The sequence below is a fragment of the Marmota monax genome, unplaced genomic scaffold (genome assembly GCF_021218885.2).
Source record: "Marmota monax isolate L192 unplaced genomic scaffold, Marmota_monax_Labrador192_F-V1.1 WCK01_AAM20220418_F8-fsc00083, whole genome shotgun sequence".
Lineage (NCBI taxonomy): Eukaryota > Metazoa > Chordata > Mammalia > Rodentia > Sciuridae > Marmota > Marmota monax.
This window is the reverse complement of record NW_026692848.1, coordinates 1,221,084-1,237,812: the sequence shown is the minus strand read 5'-3', so window position 1 is coordinate 1,237,812 and position 16,729 is coordinate 1,221,084. Positions and strand designations below refer to the sequence as shown.

Below are 16,729 nucleotides of genomic sequence, written 5' to 3'. Positions count from 1 at the left end.
AAGCCGTTCAGCTGTGCCCTGGGCATCGTCCTGAGAGCACCATTCCTGCAGACGACGGCATTCTGCTGGACTCGGGAAGGAGCAGATGCTCCCCTCACTACCTTCTTAAATTCAGCCTTAGTGCTGGGATCCTTAAGAGACTCTGTCCCCCATTTGGAGCAAGACCCTAGTGACGTCTGGTGTGGCTAGCTTCCTCGTGGCTTCAAAGTTAGTAGATGACAAAAGGGAACTAGAATGATCTCATCATCCTAAGTGAGGAGGGTTGGGTCCTGGAGGGGTTTGGATGCACTGCAGGGATTTGAAACGAACGGGGCAGCTTTCTAACTCTGCAGAATGGCTACCCGAGTGTGCCTCGGACTCTCAGTCAAGGCTCAGTCGGGGGGAAGGCCTCGCTGCAGGCCTACCCAGTCGGAGGGCACTGGCAGTGCCCGTCCTCTGCAGCTCAGACCTCATGTGCTGGGAAGGGGCCTGGTCTAACGTAGCTGTCAGTTCTAGACTGTTCCAGCTGCCCAGATGCTGGCCCAGGGCTGGGACTGAAGATTGGGCTTGCCAGTGTTCTCCACACTTAGCCCGAGGAGCTCCACGGCCCTTGGGCAGCAGGGTGTTCGTCCAGCCAGCTGGGTGTGCCCTGGTTGTCTTATTTTTGAGGGGCTGGACTCGAACCCAGGGCCTTACACATTCCAGCAAGTGCTTTCCACTGAGCTACACCCAGGCCTGCTGGGTGCATTTTACCTCCCCTCTGCTGGCCGCAGCCCCAAAGGCACCAGGAGAAGCCGGCGGGTGGGGCTGTCCCTGTGACCATGGAGTCTGCTGTCTGTCACTGAACCTCACGTTCCCAGGAAATCTCGGCTCATGGCTTTGGGTAAAGTGTGCTTTGTGCTGTCCAGAGTCTGTCAGGGACTTCATTCCCAACCATGTTTCAGGAAGACACACTGGTCTGTGAGCATGGGGTGTTGGGTTCTCTGTTCGGGGAGGAGAGGCAGAGGTGTGGGCCTGGCCCGATTCTTGGGACACCAGAGGAAGGGGACTGGAGAAATCCACTTGCTTTTATTCTCTAAGATTGGAAACAAGCGAGTAACGGAAAATGGGAACACACATGATCTCTATGAGGGAAACGCGGCCTGGCAGCCCCTTCTTAGCGCACGAGAGGGAGGGCACAGCAAGGGAGGGCCGGGAAGGAAGGGAGGATGCGGAGGCCGACCTTGCAGGGCCGCAGCCTGCAGGCCGAGGCCCAGGACACGCCTCCTGCCCCCTGCTCCTGGCTGCTCCCACGTGTCTGTCTGCCTGCTCTATGGGTCAGTCCTGACTGGCCTGCACTGATGTCCGGCACGGGAGCCCGAGTACCCAAGGAGAGGCCGTGGAGTGGAAGGACTGAAGAGTGGACCTGCGGATGGGGGGCAGGAGGCGCAGGCCAGGACAGGGCTGCACAAGCCCCACGACTCCTGTGAAGTCCCCTCCAGGGAGGAAAACCAGGGGACGTGTCCAGCAGAGCCAGTCATTCTGCTCAAGAGCTACCCCCGCCCCCAGAGGTTTCTCCCGCGAGTGGATGCCCCTCCCCTCGCGCTGGCCAGGTCCTTATCTGGGATCAGCCTGAGAAGCCTGAGTGCAGGGGGGCCATGGAGGGGGCAGCGGAGGCTGGGGCCACCTCTGTGCTCACAGCCTCTGCGCTGGCTTTCACTGCCCACTTTCTGCTGGGCTGAGCTGGCCTCATGGGGCACAGACCTCCACTCCATCTCCAACACCCAGGCAGCGCCCAGGCCAGGTGGACTTGGAGGGGCTGTGGGCCACACCATTGGCTTTTTCTAAGCTGGGCATCTGGGGGCTGACACCTTCAGGTGGCAGAGTCCCCGCCCACGCGTGCTCCGTGGTCTTTGACTGACTCCAGGTGGAGCCAGGTGGCTTTTCTTTATTTTTAACACTTTTAGCTTCATGAATTGGACTGAAAATGACTTTGAGTAATGTATCGGTGGAAAATCCTGAGTCTCGGAGACTGGGCCACCTCTTGGGAGGGATCCAGTGGCCAAGCCCACATCGTATACTGTGCTCACACTCCTGCTCCTCCTGTCCCCGTCCGGAGCCATGCCACAGGTCCGAAGTGCAGAGCACTTGCCCTTTGTGAAATCACGTAATAGCAGGAGGGGACAAGAGTGAGGCAGAGGCTGCTGGGGAGGAGCTGCAGGTGCCTCTTCCCGTCACTGGGGGACGTGTTCATGGTGTAGCCGAGGTAGTTACCCTACAGGCATGTGACGCGAGGACCGGATGCCGTGGTTCTGTCTGGGGGAGCCCACCTGTACCTCTCACACGCTGGAGAGGTGGAGAACCAGGGGTCAGGCCCTCCATCAGCTCTTCTCTCCCGCCCCCAGGTATGAGCAGCCCAAGTGTGACGACAGAGCCCGGGCACACCCCGCCAGGGCCCAGGACCTGTTCAAGGGCCGGCAGCTGCAGGGTGAGTACTGCCCACAGCCAGTGGGCATCGGCCACCACTGCAGGGTCTCTTGCTAGGGTGGTGGGAACAGAGTCTGCCCGCTTCTGGGGCTCAGCACCATGGTGGATTGGAGCCTCCCACTTCCTCCCAGAGGGCTGAGAGTTGGGGCTGATTCTCGGGCTGCTGTCACTGTGGCTGCAGTGACAGCACGTGATGGAGGAGGAAGGACCAGCATCACTCCAACATCAGTGTCAGCACTCTGAAACTCCTGGGTGCTCCTGAAATGCTTAGCCCAAAGCATGTTTCCCAGGCATTCCCTGAGCGCTGAACCTCAGCACAAAGTAGGGGTAGTTTTAACAAAGCATGAGCTCAGTCTGTTATCAGGTAAGTCTAATTGCAAAGGACCTTTTGAAACAAAATGAGGAAACGCATTCCCACAAGGTGCTTCTCAAGGTTCTCTGAGCTCAGAAGTGCACGGGTATCTGAAGAGCCAAGAAGGAAGGTGTCAGCAGTCATACCTGAGCCCTCAGGGGACAGTGTCCTTCCAGGAGTTGCAGGAGACAGGCACTTGCTGCCCAGGCTAGAGCAGCACCCAGGAGCCCACCCGGTCCCCCAGCTCCCTGCACCCGGGAGGCAGGCAGTGCTCTGACATCATGGGGCGAGTCCATGCCTTCAGTAAAATGTTTCAAAGCTGCTTGTTGCTCTGATTCATCTCAATCTTTATTTCTTCTTAAATATCTCCAGATTGTCTCAGAGACCATGAAAACTGCCCTGTTACCTCCCCCATGTGTGCTGTGTGTCTGATCTAGTCTTGGATGGTCTAGATACATTCCCCTTCAAGAGCATTCGTGGTTCTTGTAGGATTTGTACTGCCATTGATAAAGAAGGTTTTAACTTTGCAAAGTAAAGATGCTTCTCTGCTTACAAATAGGCAGGGAAGGCCAGAGTGCCCAAATCACGCTCACTCTGCGCTCACTGCTCCCAGGTCTGCTCGACAGCACCGAGGAGCAGCATGGCAGGACTGCCCCATCGAGAGTTCTCTAGGCTCAAGGTGCTCTGGACTGAGGTGTCCAGCTGTCCCCCACCTTGGGGGCCATCCAGGGTCCTGCTGTAGAGACAGGATTGAAGAGTCTGTTGGTGGCTTTATTTTTGCCACCCTATGTTCCTCTGGGGGAAGGTCAGCTGCTCTCGGTTTCCCTGGTGGCTTCCTTCTGCACTGGGTGTGAGGAGGGGGCAGATACCAGGTGCCTCCCTCCAGAAGGTCTCCTGTATCATTGGAGGTCCAAATTTGTGTCTGTGTGGAGCCAGGGTGCAGCCCGGGCCTTCTGCAGGCCAGGCCACTCCAGCATGACACCCCAGCCCCTGAAGTCAGGTGGTGATATGAGCAGGTGACAAATTTCTGAAAAAGAAATAACGAGTTTCACGCACGCTTGTTGCATGGAAGGCCCTCAGTGAGCGTCTGCCTGATTGGCTGGTCTCAACTCTATTCCAGGGCGCCCAAGGCATTTGTGAGCTTGTCTTCTGTCTTTGGGTAACGTGAAGCCACATGACTCCTGAACATGTGCCCTGTGGTTCCGCATGAGTGTGGCCCAGCAGTGTCCCAGGAGGTTTGCCCTCCTCTGGGACAGGACACTGCTGGTCCCCCAGGGTGCACTTGGTAGGAAGGTCGTTTTGTGGAAAAATCCCACCCTTTAAGCACTAGATGGGGACCTGATTTGAAGACTGAAATGATCCTTCATCTTGTGCCAACAACGGGCCATTGCTATGGAGAAACAAGAAGGGTACCCTGGAGGCATGTCTGATGTCAGATGAGCCCCGGGGGAGACAGCATTGGAGGAGATGGGGCACTATCCTGGGACAGCCACCGTTCCTCTGCCAGGTACAGGAGGAGGACTCTGGGGCTCCTCGGGAAGGCTGCCGCCTGGGACAGGGCCCTCAACTCTGCAGACGTCCCACGCAGCCCCAGGAAGGTCAGCCGAGCTGAGCTCCAGGGGTGTGGGGAGTGCTGCTCATGCCCACTTCATCATTTTCATTATTTGGAGATAATTATCCTTATTAGGTAAAAAAGCCAAGTGAGTCTTAAATTAACTCCAGGATGCAGGCTGTTCTGGTGGAGAGGAGAAATCTCTTTCCAAAATAACACAGCCAGCGACAGTGTGTAGGCGAGCACGCCAAGTGACGTATAGGCTGATGTGTTTTCTTTCTGGTACACTTTTGTCTTGCACTCCTTCTCTGTGTTCTGGTCAGCAAGAGCCCTCTGTCCCCCAGGTCGAGCTGAGAAGATCGCGCACAGCTCACTCGTTGGTGTGTGGGCTGCCAAATATCTATTCACATCTTCTGCAGAGCAGATAGCAGATTTTCTAGCTTGTGCCAATGGATATTAAACATAAGGCTTGTGGAGCAGACACCCAGGTCCGTCCTGATGGCTTCCATGTTGAGAGTTGGCTCTGAAGATTCTAGGAATCCCTTGGTTTCCTGGTAGGGCTGCCCTGTCACCTTGACAGACATCAAAACCTAGGGACGGGAAGTCCAAATACAGGCAGGAAGCTGCCCCCCGCCCCCTTTGCAAGCCTGTCTTGCTGTGTTCCGGCCTGGCTCTCTGCCCTCGCGGGGTGCAGTGGAGAGAGGTCAGCCTGCACTCCCAGCTCCTGGACTTCTCCTGTGCTGTGGGGCTGGAGGGCCACGGGCGCCTTCTCTGAGCCCATCTGGGGCCGTGAGCTTGACGTTCCCTGCTGAGCTGCGGCTCTCTCCACTTCCCGTGGCTCTCAAGCTGCCTTCAGGACTCGGCTCTGCAGGGACACCCTCGCTGGCCACCACCCATCTCACCTGCAGAGGGAAGATGAGTCGTCCACTGTCCCCACAGAGCCCTCAGGAGCCCAGGGTAGGTGATGAGAGCTGACCCTGAGGACAGTGATCGGTGTTTCTTTGCCCCCGTCCTGTCCTGACGGCCCTCTATTAAGCAAGGTCAGCAGGCTTGGATGTACTAGCCTCGGGGTTTTGACTGCTTCAAGGGCCCACAGAACCAGGTAGAGGAAGGGGGCCGCCAGGTGGGAAGGTGACCTGAGCCCGCGACCTGAGGGCAGAGGGAGCTCCCTGTCCCTGAGGGCCTCGGAGTCCTTCCCCGCAGCGTAGCGTGCAGGGGTGTGGCCTGCCAGAGAGAAGGTGCAGGCACAGGCAGGGGCTGTCTGGGGACAGCACACCAGACTGACCCCTTCTCCACCCAGGAAACACCAGCTCTGAGGAGGTGGCAGGAGAAGTGATGTCAGAGGCCTTGTCCTGGCGAAGTCAAAGCAAGTCATCTATGGCTTGGAGTTTGTGACTTCCGTGACCTGTGCTGCAGGTGGTTTGTGCCCTCTGGCTGCTTCTCAGGTGCGGTTCTAGCTGGACAGGCAGCTGCTGTTGACTGGCCTCTGCTCGGCACAGCCTGCGCCAAGCGGGCAGTGTCCTGCCTGATGCGTCAATTCCTGACACTGGCGCAGCACGGGGTGTCCTCGTATTATGGGCACTGCAGCTGGCGCCAAGCAGGGAGTGAGACGCTCGCACTCTCTGACAGCTACAGGAGAAGCTTTGGTCACCGTAGCCTTTCTTCTCGGGCAGTCGGTGGCGCAGTGGTGTTCTGTGGGCATGTGAGCTCATGCCTGGGGATGGAGGTGGGTCTTAGGGGCCCTGGTCAGCCTTCAGACCACTGCTGCCCCCCTGGCTCTCCGTCTGGCCAGACAGCTCTCTCCATATGCTCTGGCAGGTCTGTCCCTCTGAGACAGAGTTCAGCGCAGCCCAGAGCCGCTCCGTGTCCACAGCGTGACAGCCGGAGACCTCCTGCACCGGCAGGTGTGACGACACCCTCCAAGCACCTCTTGGATTTTTCAAGCAATATGTTAGCTTCATTCTAAATCACCTCATAAGGTGACTCTTGCCTTGCTGTGAGCGAAACTCAGGATGTTTTTCTAAGGTGACCAGACCCGAGCCAGGCGTTTGCAGGCACTGCCTGGCACATGAAGGTGCTGGGTTGCTGGCCTGTAAGGGAGACAGGCAGCAGCAGGATTGTCCTCTGTGGCTGGAGGCTTCCCGAGGCAAATGAGTGTCAGCATTTCTTCCTTAAAAGTGTCAGGGCGTCCTCTGTCTGGTCAGGTGCCGAGGCTGCCGTGTAGCTGAGCTGTAGCGAGGTCCTGCTGCCTCCAGACGCACGTCCTCTGGTCTGAGAAGGTGTCAGCTGCAGGAGGCCATGCTCCAGGTGTGCCCAGGGCGGCGCATACTGCCCTCTGTTCCCAGCACAGATGAGGAGGAGCAGCGACCCTACCCCAGGTGTGGACTGGCCACAGAACCAGGAGTGTGCTGGTGTGAGAGGACGCTGCTCTTGAAGGCCGTGGTGACAGTGTGCCTCAGAGTGCCGAGTCGGCATCTCGATTTGTTGGTTCCTGAAGAAGGCAAGGGTCTAGTCTAAGTGTGATGCCTGGGAGACCTGACCTTCAGGACTCATTTACAACCATATTTTTGATGGAATATAAAATTAAGTTTGTGGAAGAATTCAGCCACTAACCCCTCAGAGGGCAGTTGTATCTTTTAGAAAGCCCAGAAAAAAAAATAATGGGCCGCAGGATTCATTTTATCAAAGGAGGCTATTGTCAGCAAGAGGCCATGAATCACCTGTGTAGCTTGCACCCTGAAGGCCCAGGAGCCAGGAGCACCTGGGCCCGGGCCAGGGCCGTTGAAATTAAAGGTGGGAAGGTGTGAGCTTGGAGACCACCACTGGTGGGCCCCCTGGGCTGCACCTCGCAGCCATGGTGGACAGGAGGGGTGCACGGCAGAGGCCCTCCATTTGATACCCGCTGTTTTCTCACATAAGTAGCCAGGTGGTGGTAGTGTGCCTCTGAAGGTGCCCACAGGCAGGATCCAGAGTGGCCTCTGTGTGACATTTGGAGAATTCTTGGTGAGATTTCATTAGAACACTGAGTTCAGTTGATAGGAGGAGGAGGAGGAGGAGGAGGAGGAGGAAGAGGAGGAAGAGGAGGAAGAGGAGAATTTGGAGAAGACACAGGAAGGATTGCAGGAATCATGCCCGATACAGTAAGAGCAAATAGGGACGGTGGACACTCCCACCAGCCTATGCCTACGTGGAGGAGGATGGTCAGCACTCTTCCTCCATCCATCAGCATTGACAGCAGGTGGACACAAGCAGCCACTTCTGCACACGTTCTGAATGTGAGGAGTTCTCTTGTGCATTAGGTGTGCCTCCCAAGGGGTCAATAAGATGGGATAAAAGTGCAGCTCAGAAGGGGCGGGACGCTGGAGGACCACTCCCCTCACAGGCTTTGTGACCGTGATGTCTTAGAGGGCCTCTTACCCTATCCTGCGCCCCCGCCTGCCTGGGCCCGTGCTCCCCAGCTTCAGTGCTCCCGGCCATGGCGGCTCTGCACCTCCCCGGGCAGCTCCCACAGGCCTGGGCACACCCTGGTCCCCGCATATATCCTGCCGGAGGAACGGGACTTGGTTGGTTTTCTCTTCTGAAGCCAGGCTTTTGGCTCTCAGGGCCAGTTAAAGACTCCAAAGTGGCAGAGGACATTGGGAGCCACACCTGCAAGGTGAGGTCCTGGCCTCCTGGTCTGCTCGGCCCCTGGGGTTTTGAAAGTTAGGACTGTGCAGAAGAAAGGCTGAGTAGATTTTAGGTTCACATTAATCCTGAAAGAGCAGCTGCCAGACAGGCTCATAGAGAAGCAGCATCTCAGAGACAGCTCCAATAGCTTGAGGACCACTGTCCTCACACCACCATTATGTTGAGTTTGTTGCTCAACAATTACCCTGTTACAAAGAATCCCTCTTTATCAAAGCAGCTTATCTAAAACGGTTAACCACTTGGAACACCTTACTGTGTGCGGCACGCTTGGCAGGCACTCTGGCTCCTCGTGGCCCCAGTCCGTTGCTGTGGATGGGGCTGTCCTCACCAGATCAGGATCCACCGAGTGCTCCCACGAGCAGACCAGAGCCCTCCTGCAACACGGCTTAGTGACACGGACACAGTATCTGCTGGGTGACTCTGAAAGGACCCTTCCTTTCCAGGCCCGCCTGTTTCAGGTGACACCGTGGTGAGGACAGGGAAGCAGGTGGGACCCTGTCTGGTCTGGGCTCTGCTCACACTGCCTGTCTGGGGTCAGTGCCTACCCTGGTTAGAGAGCCTGTGGTCCTGATTTTACTTTTCCTACAACTTTCAATCCTCTAAGTGTCGATCCCAGCCATAACCACTGTCCCAGTGCCACTTTTGCCCACCCCAGGGTTTCCCAGGTGGACTCTGAGCCCCAGGGTGGTGGCAGCCTGCAGTCCTCGGGCACCCGGGCTGTCAGGTGTGAGATAAAGTGCGGTGCTGTGCTTACCGGGGAGCAGCTAGGGCCGTTGGCTTCCCCCTGCTGCTCTTCAACCTGGCCAGTCTGTCCTCATAGGAAGCTCCTTTGAAAGCTGGTTCTCCTTTTAAAGCCAGAGCTGCTCGGAACACTGCAACTATACTGAACCTTCTGGTTTTACCTTTTCTGTAACTGTGCATTTTTCTCTGTTAAATCGATGAGCAGATGTCTATTGCGTAGGTGGCCCTAAAGCCCGGAGGCAAGCCTGCAGGACAGCCAGCGGGATCCCAGCCTCAGTGCCCTAGAATTGACGTCCTCAGAGACCAACACTGCAGGTGACCAGAAACCCGAGGGGGGAGATTGGTGTGCACCGACTCTGCTTGGTGTCTGCAGTGTTGGAGTGACCCGAGGTCCTCTCCAGATTCCAGGTCCCCCCGTGAGGAATACCTCACCTCACCCCGTTAGCACTGAGGGGCTCCTGGGCGCTCATGGTGCCAGCAGGGGCTGGGGAGAAGACCCCCTCTGTATGCAGCCTTCCAGCCTGGGACCGGCTTGCCCAGCTGCCCCTGGAGGACACTGGCAGACCAGCCATTTCCCCTGGAGCAGGACAGGACTAGAGAGGGCAGGGCTGATGGTAGGAATGGTGTTAGCTTTGTCCTGAGAACCGACCTCTGGAAGTCAGCTGCTCAGCCCAGACCAGGATGTCCTCGTCCGTGAGCCTTCAGCAGGACACTGGGACATGCTGGTGGCCACAATGGCAGGCGCTGCCGGAACATGGGTAACCTGAATCGCAGAGGGCCTGGCACACTTCTGGAAGGCTCTCCCTGGTGGCATGATTCTCTCCTGACTTGCTGAATTGAGGACCATCTAGAACCAGGACTGTCCATCTGGCAGAGCAGGAGGTGTTGGCAGCCCTCAGTCACCCTCAGAAGCCCCGGCAGGACATGCCCACGGCCACTCCTGCAGACTGGCTGCAGAGCTTTCCGTTCTCACCCCGAGGCCCTGCTTTGCTCTGTGGGCTTCCTTATTTGATGGATTGATTATAATGCACCCCTTACGGCCCGGGATTGAGGTCCCCTCTGTTCCGAGACCTTCTCAGACGTCTCAGAGTCTGCCCCTATGGAGTGGCACCGACAACACTGTCCCTTAAATCCATGCAGGATCTAACCAGCTGACAACGCGGACTCATCTGTCATGAACTGTGGCCTCCGACGTGCTCTGAGATATTCGTCATTCGGATGCAGCATAAGGGGAGCTTGCTGCAGTTTCTCCCACGGGGAAGTCTTTCTGAAGCAGAGAGGAACAAAATGCCTCTGCCGCACCTGGTCTCATCGCCAGCCTCGGCTGCCTCCGCTGCCTTGGCTGCCCCTCCTCTGATCACCACGTAGCTCTGTTGCTGATGCTCTTGAGGCTGTGTGCTGACCCCTGTGCTATTTTTTTTCTGAATTTGCCAGCCCTAATGTCCAGTTCTGCATGGTTTCTGGCTACCGCTGAATTCCTGACTCAAGGGAGTGCGAGGCTGTGCCGTCCTGAGAGCCAGAGTGCCATGGAGCTGGGCCCCACCAGGTCTGCCCCCTCAGTTCATAGCCTCTTGCCCGGTGCTTCTCACACCATCTCCTAGCGCCTCCTCCTCCACAGGAGAGCCCAGCAGGCAGGTGCAGGTGGGGCCTCTGGCCCTGGTGCTGCAGCCACGGAAGGCATGTGAGGAAGGAGTGCAGGGGCGGCCTGCAGGGCCAGGGCCACGTCTCCTCCACCACCGAGGCCGGGCAGCTGTGGGAGGATGGTGCTGCTGTGAGCGTGGATGGGTGTCCTCTCTACTCATCTCTGGGCTCTCCTGTCCATGGCATATCGCACACATTCTTTAAGGAGCTGTCAGGAGAGACTTGGGAAGCCATCGAGGTCACCGTGCAACGTTCTCAGAGGAGTTCACTCATGTCTGTTAAGGGATTCGGGCTTATTGGTTTGGCCGAGAAGTGGATCATTCATTTTTTTATTTAAAACAGTGATTCTGGCAGCCGTGTGGAGGACGCAGCTGAGATGCACAAGACAGGGTCAGGCGGGGGAGCATGTGCGGAGGCCTTGGGGGCTCTCAGGCCCTGGTGAGGGGGCTGTCGGCCAGAGGAGTCAGAGCCGCCCAGCACTGGGGTGGCCGGGAGGAAGCTCCGTAACTGGTCAGTCTCATCTAAGCACCTCGGGGAGCACAGTCGGCCACCCTCTGGGCTGGCCTCTGTCATTAGGAGTAGACAGTGGCCACCAGAGCCCTGGCACAGCACAGGGTGCCACTGAGCGCCTAGAGGGCACCGGAGCTGATGTCCTGGAGTTGCACAGTCCTGACCTCTTGGCAAGCTTGCTCGGAGAGGAGGCTCTGCAGTGTGGGTGTACACTGGTGAGCTGTGCCTGCACCGTGTGCCCTGGTGACTGCAGTGACCTCCAGCTCTCAGGTCCTGCAGGTACTCATCAGTCACAGTGCCCACGGCCTGCTGAGGCGACTCTCTGCAGGACCAGTTCCTCTGGCCTTATTGCAAGAGCAGCTTCTAGAAACTCCTGTGATTTCTACAGAAGCAACTGAGAAAGTTGCTGCATGGTGCCGACCACTTCCCCGGATGCCCAGAACGCAGCCAGGCAGGCACGGGACACACAGAGACAGACCCCGGAGCCCCGCCCAGCACCGCTCCCTGCAGGGTGGTGTCGAGACCCACCGATGTCAGGGACTTGCACAGGCCAGGAGGCCCGTCCTCCACGCCGCGGACCAAGAGGCCTCCTGACTCTCCTCCCGGTGCTCCTGGGACTCAGGCTCTGTTCCCCTTGGCATGTGCTTGTGGTGCTTCCGTTTTTCACCTTCTTTACTCTTTATTTACAGTGTGGGCTCAAACCTCACGGCAGACACCTCGCCACACGTGTGGCTGTCACAGGCTTGCCCCTCTGCAGGACAGGAGCTCTGGCCTCTCCTCGCAGGCCGTGAGGGGTGTGCACAGCAGAGGGGAGCAGCGTGATTTGGGCTGAGGTGGCTGTGCCTGTCCACGCCGCCAGCTTGCTTCTTGGCTCTGCAGTGTGCAAGGCACCGTCCCGTCCCCCTGGCCAGGAAGGCCAGCCCTGGGCCAGAGCAAACAAACAGACAAGCTCTGGGTTTTCTCACCCGGGCGATGGGCCTTGGAGCAGGAAGGGAGTCTGTGCTTTGAGCTGCCCGTCACGGGCCCCTCTGGAGTGCAGGCCGCCGGCTGCTGCTCTGCCTGTGTGCACGTGGCTCAGCTGCTGTAGTAAGAAGACTGCACCCACCAGATGCTGCCTCAGCCCCTGCGAGTGCAAGCAGGCCCTGGAAGAGTGCCGACCACTAACTGCCCTGAGCACCAGGGTTCTGCAAGGCCAGCCCTGGTGGCGTGAGGCCTCCGGGGAAGTCCAGGGCACAGCTTCACTTTCACATGCGTCCTGTTCTCTAATTGTCACCCGAGTGGAAGGGCCGTATGACAGTCAAACCGAAGATATCAAACTGGCACATCCCCTTCACCCCAGGTGCTGTCCCCAGGCTGGTCTGTCCTGTGCATCTGGAGTGTTCAGCCGCCACCGCACCCTGCAGCCTCGGAGCCCATGTCAACTGCTCAAGGCTGGAGACAGCGGCCACACCTGCTCGCACACCCTTGGGCTGGGAGGTGGCTTTCGGCAGTGTAGGGCTGCTCAGTTCTCACGGGTGTCTGGGGAGAGCCGTGGCCCACTTGCCACCTCTAAAAGGGAGGGCCATTCCCAGTGGGGTGGCTGGTAAGGTTCCTAGGTCAAGAGATTTCAAGGTGAACAGCTCCTCATTTAACCTGCTCCAGAGAAGAGTTGTGCTGCAGGCCCTAGAGTCTTGGAGGAGCAGGACAGGTGTCAAACTCTAGCCTGAGGAAAACATTTATAGGACAATCTCATGAGCAATACGTCCCTGCTTCTGACCTCCAGCATGTCGACTTGGGGTCAGCAGTGAGCTGAGTGAACACCCGGACCACAGGCTCCTCCTCTCGTGAGGCCAATGGTCAGGTCTGCACAGACCGCAGACAGTGTGCCGTCTGGACAGTGTGCCATTTGGAAAGTTGCAGGCGAGCACGCGGCCCCTTGCTACAGAGCTGTGCCCTCGGTGGTGCTGCAGAGAAGATCCCTTTCTCCACCAGGAAGTGGCACCCAATCTCCGGACTCTTCAGCGCACTTTCCTCTCTCCTTGCTCTGCTGAGCCAGACGCAGGCTCCCTCTGGAGCCCAAGGGCGCTCTGTCTGAACCAGACTCTCGCTGCCCACCGTCTTCCCGCCCTACTCTCCCTTCCCAGGGCTTTGCCTTTGGCATCACCGTGACGGTGTGTGCACTGTGGTGAAGTGCCTGGGGTCTTCCTGGAGTTGGGCAAGCGGAGGCTTCGTGCACGGACGGCACTGCGGGACAGGCCTCCCTCGGCTGGCCTGGGGGAGCCGGTGCCTCAGCCGCTGCCTTAGCTGCAGGTCCAAGCAGGAAGGCATAGAGTACAGAAGGCCCCCTGTGGACTCCCAGGAAGGAGCGTCTCCACCAGGGGTCGTCCCTCTTGCTCCCAGGGCAGATGTTGGGAGGATGCATGCACTTCAATGGCAAAACAGCTGACACTTGCAGCAACTTTGATTCTGAGTTGCTCAGCGTGACACAGTCCTAGCAACAAAACAGATCAGGTGGTTCCCTCCACGTGGATGGAGAGATGGCTTCGTGGTGTTGGGTCCCGAGGACCCTCAGCTCTTACCCAGGCTCCTCTTGTGGGAGGGGCAGCCACAGGTGGAACACGGGAGCTCTGCTGTACCCCGAGGCGGGCTAGGGGTGCCGTCAACCTGGCCCCCCAGGGCCCGCTGCCAGCCAGCACAAGGTGGCACTCAGGGGCCTGTTCCAGCTGGCTGCTTTTGCTCTGGGTGACAGGGTCTGGTCCAGCTGTGAAAGTCCCCGAGGACAGAGCAGTGACATCCGTAACACCCGCTTCCTCTGGGAAGTCGGCTTCCACGGCTGCCTCCCGCACGCGCTGCAGGAGTAGCAAGACAGCTCGTCCCTAAACAGGGCTGGTTCGGCTTCCCATGTCAGTGACACGCTGGAGGGGTTGGGGCAGGTCCCGGGAGCCTGGTGGAAAGAAGAAGCAGTGTCAGCCTCAAGACATGGGGCTGGGCGTGGGGTTCAGAGGAAGGGTCTCATTTTGGCACCCAGAGCCCAGCTGCACCGGGCACCACAGGGGACACTTGCCATGTGCTGCGTCCCTCCTGTGTGTCCCCATCCTCCGCTCTTCTTGCTTGTTAACGGCTGCCAGAGTCTCCATGGAGACCACCACCTACAGGTGGAGAGCACACAGGCAGCCCTGAGGCACTCGCTCTCCTGAACAGCTCCCTGGAGATCTCCGCCCCCTCCTGGGCACAGCGCTTAGCATGGCGCTGCCCGGGGCCCGGCCTCATCCTGGCACTCATTCCTGAGCTGCTCATGGTGGGTTTTGCAGTCTCCTAGTCTCCTGCGGCGGCTGTCTTGAGGGACTCGGTGCCATCCTGAGGTGACGTCAGGCAGGACCCAGGACAAATCCTGTGCAGAGACCTTGCCCTCGGCTGGGGTGGGAAGGGGCTGGCCATTTCTTCCTGCTCTGTTCCACTGGGAGTGTCCTGGGGCTCTGCTTGCTTCCCAAGCCATAGTGGTCGTAACAGGGCTGCCAGAACAGAGTGCTCCTCTCTCCGCTGGATCTTGGAGGACCGTGCATGCCATATTTGGTCTCATTCATCTTCCAAAACCACCAGGATGTGGGTGGCCCTGTTTCCTGGCCTCATGGCTGACGTCCTGACTGCACCCTCTGACATCCTGAGTTGCCCTCAAGTATCCCAGTGTTCGCTTCCGATCCTCCCAGAAGAGCAATCATCAAGACGGAGCTCCGGATGCGAGGGGTTCATTCTGTCCCTCATCCAGAAGGTGTCGATGAGCAGCTGGGTAGCCCGTGGCCTTCTCTTTGAGAACACCAGGTGAAAGTGACCAATGTTTCTTCTTTGGCCTCTGGAACTTCTGTTCTCCAGGCAGGAAGAAGCTGAGGATCATCCGGAAAATGTGCCACAGTCAGATACGCCCTGAGCTGTGGGGAAATGCACATGTGTGAAACCTGTTGATGGCACCTTCGGCAGGGGTGCCACCCAGGCCCCCTCCCCAGAGGTTTTGGTGTATGTGCCCCCATTTCTTAGTCTCAGGGAGCAAGTTTCAGGACTGAGCAAAAGGGAGCCCCTGGGGGAAGCGGGGTGCGTGCTGCGCACAGAGCTTTCTAGTGAACTTCTCTCTGCGACGTGGGCTCGGGAGCTCACAGGGACACAGACGCTGGGCCTAGTAAGGAAAGTGTGAAACAAGTTGTGAGCCACTCAGCAAGCATTGAAGGTGGCCCCGAGTGAAGGACAGCCCAGACTGTAGCCTCTGCGGAGGCAGGACGGCAGGCTGGATGGGAGGCAGCCCCCGGAGCGTGGGTGGGCAGAGGGCAGCAGAGCATCGGGGGCCCAGGTGGGAATGCAGGAGGGCGTTTGGAGAGGCGAGTCCCGTCGCTGTGGCATTGGTTGTGTCACTTTGGCTTTGAGTGTGCCTTCGGCCATGAGCTTTGCATTCTGGTTGGGGACACTGGGAGCCGGTCATGCCACTGAGCCCACTGTGTCACTGTCTGTGCCTCAGTCACCCGTTAGCAGAGAGAATACAGACACCCCACCCCAGGTTGTTGTGGGTGGAACAGGGCGTGTCTGTGCGTGAGATGGCACACGACAGTGGCTGGCGATGGCCGGCATTAGTGCTCACAGGCGTCTTTCTGGGGGCGTCCTCCTCAGGAGCCAGTAGATCTCAGTGGGCAGTAGGTCTCAGGATCTGGCCACTGCTTGCCCCCGACACGGCTGCTCTGGGCACCTAGAGAGCCAGCTTTCACCAAAGGGAGTTTCTGGGAACCATTTGAAATACATGGAGAAACCAAAGTGAGGCCATGCCACCAGGCTGGGAGCAGAACCCCTGCCTGGTGCCTCGCACTTTCCAAGGGTCAGGCTGGAGGACCCCAGGCTGGCAGCCACTGAGGGCCACGATTATTTTGGAAAGTTTCCTACAGAAGTGCGCTACTTACGTGCTTCTCGGTGTCACACACAGGGGCCCTCTGGACTCTGGTCTCTGGGTGCTGTTCGCAATCAAGGAGGGCAGCCCTGTGTGGCGGGTCACCTCTGATCACCTCGGCCTCTCTGACAATCGTGTTAGCCCTGACCGTTCCAGAGCTTTCCCTCTGCACGAGACTGCTGTGCTTTTAGAAACAGGACTGCATCGTGTTTGGCTGGAGGGATCCGTGACCTTCAGGTGCTCACTGGTGAAGGACACAGCAGCCCCACCGCCTCAAGGGCACTCACAGGACAGCCTTGTGCCAGGGCACCTTGTCAGTCCTTGTTGAGAGAATCGGCTCCCAGGCCCTAGGGTGAGCCTCTGGCTCCTGGGTGGGGTCCCACAGCTCCCTCTAGCTTCCACCTTTAGGCCTGGTTTCCATGGGGTCATCCATCTACCCCGGGTTCCGTGACCCTCTGACCTGGTGCAGCCTCTGGGGATAGGCAGGTCAGTGGCAGGACAGAGGGTCCACAGGGCGTGCTCCTGACCTGGAGTGGAGGTCGTGCACTGGGGAGGTCCGTGCACACTGAGCGTGGTGTTAGAGGAGGTCCTGAGGTGGGCAAGGCGCACGCTGTGCTGGGGAGAAGCGCTTTGTCCTCCAGTTCTGCTGGGCGATGGCTGTGGCTGCCTCTAGGTGACCAGCCTCCCTTCCCGACCAGCGCTTCAGGTTCATCAGCCTTTATTCTGTCACCGTTGTAGGTAGAATGGATGGCAAGTTCCGTCCCAGGCAGTTCTGCAGGTCTCCTGGTCTGACACGGCTCCTCTGGTGCCACCTGCCCAGGACTCACTTCAGGTCACTCCCGCAGGCACTTGATGACGAACACACAGACTTCTCCCACTCGTGAGGCTTGTCCCTCGG

General features: G+C 58.4%; 1 protein-coding gene across 3 annotated transcripts in view; it reads left to right on the top strand.

The window, feature by feature from the left end:
• The window catches only part of Smoc2 (SPARC related modular calcium binding 2), a 144,108-nt gene that overhangs the window by 107,370 nt on the left and 20,009 nt on the right, over positions 1-16,729 (top strand). For all 3 annotated transcript variants that reach the window (XM_046449355.2, XM_046449356.2, XM_046449357.2), the window contains exon 9: positions 2,364-2,446. In XM_046449355.2, coding sequence (XP_046305311.1) covers positions 2,364-2,446 — 83 coding nt within the window. The remainder of the gene's footprint in view (positions 1-2,363; positions 2,447-16,729) is intronic.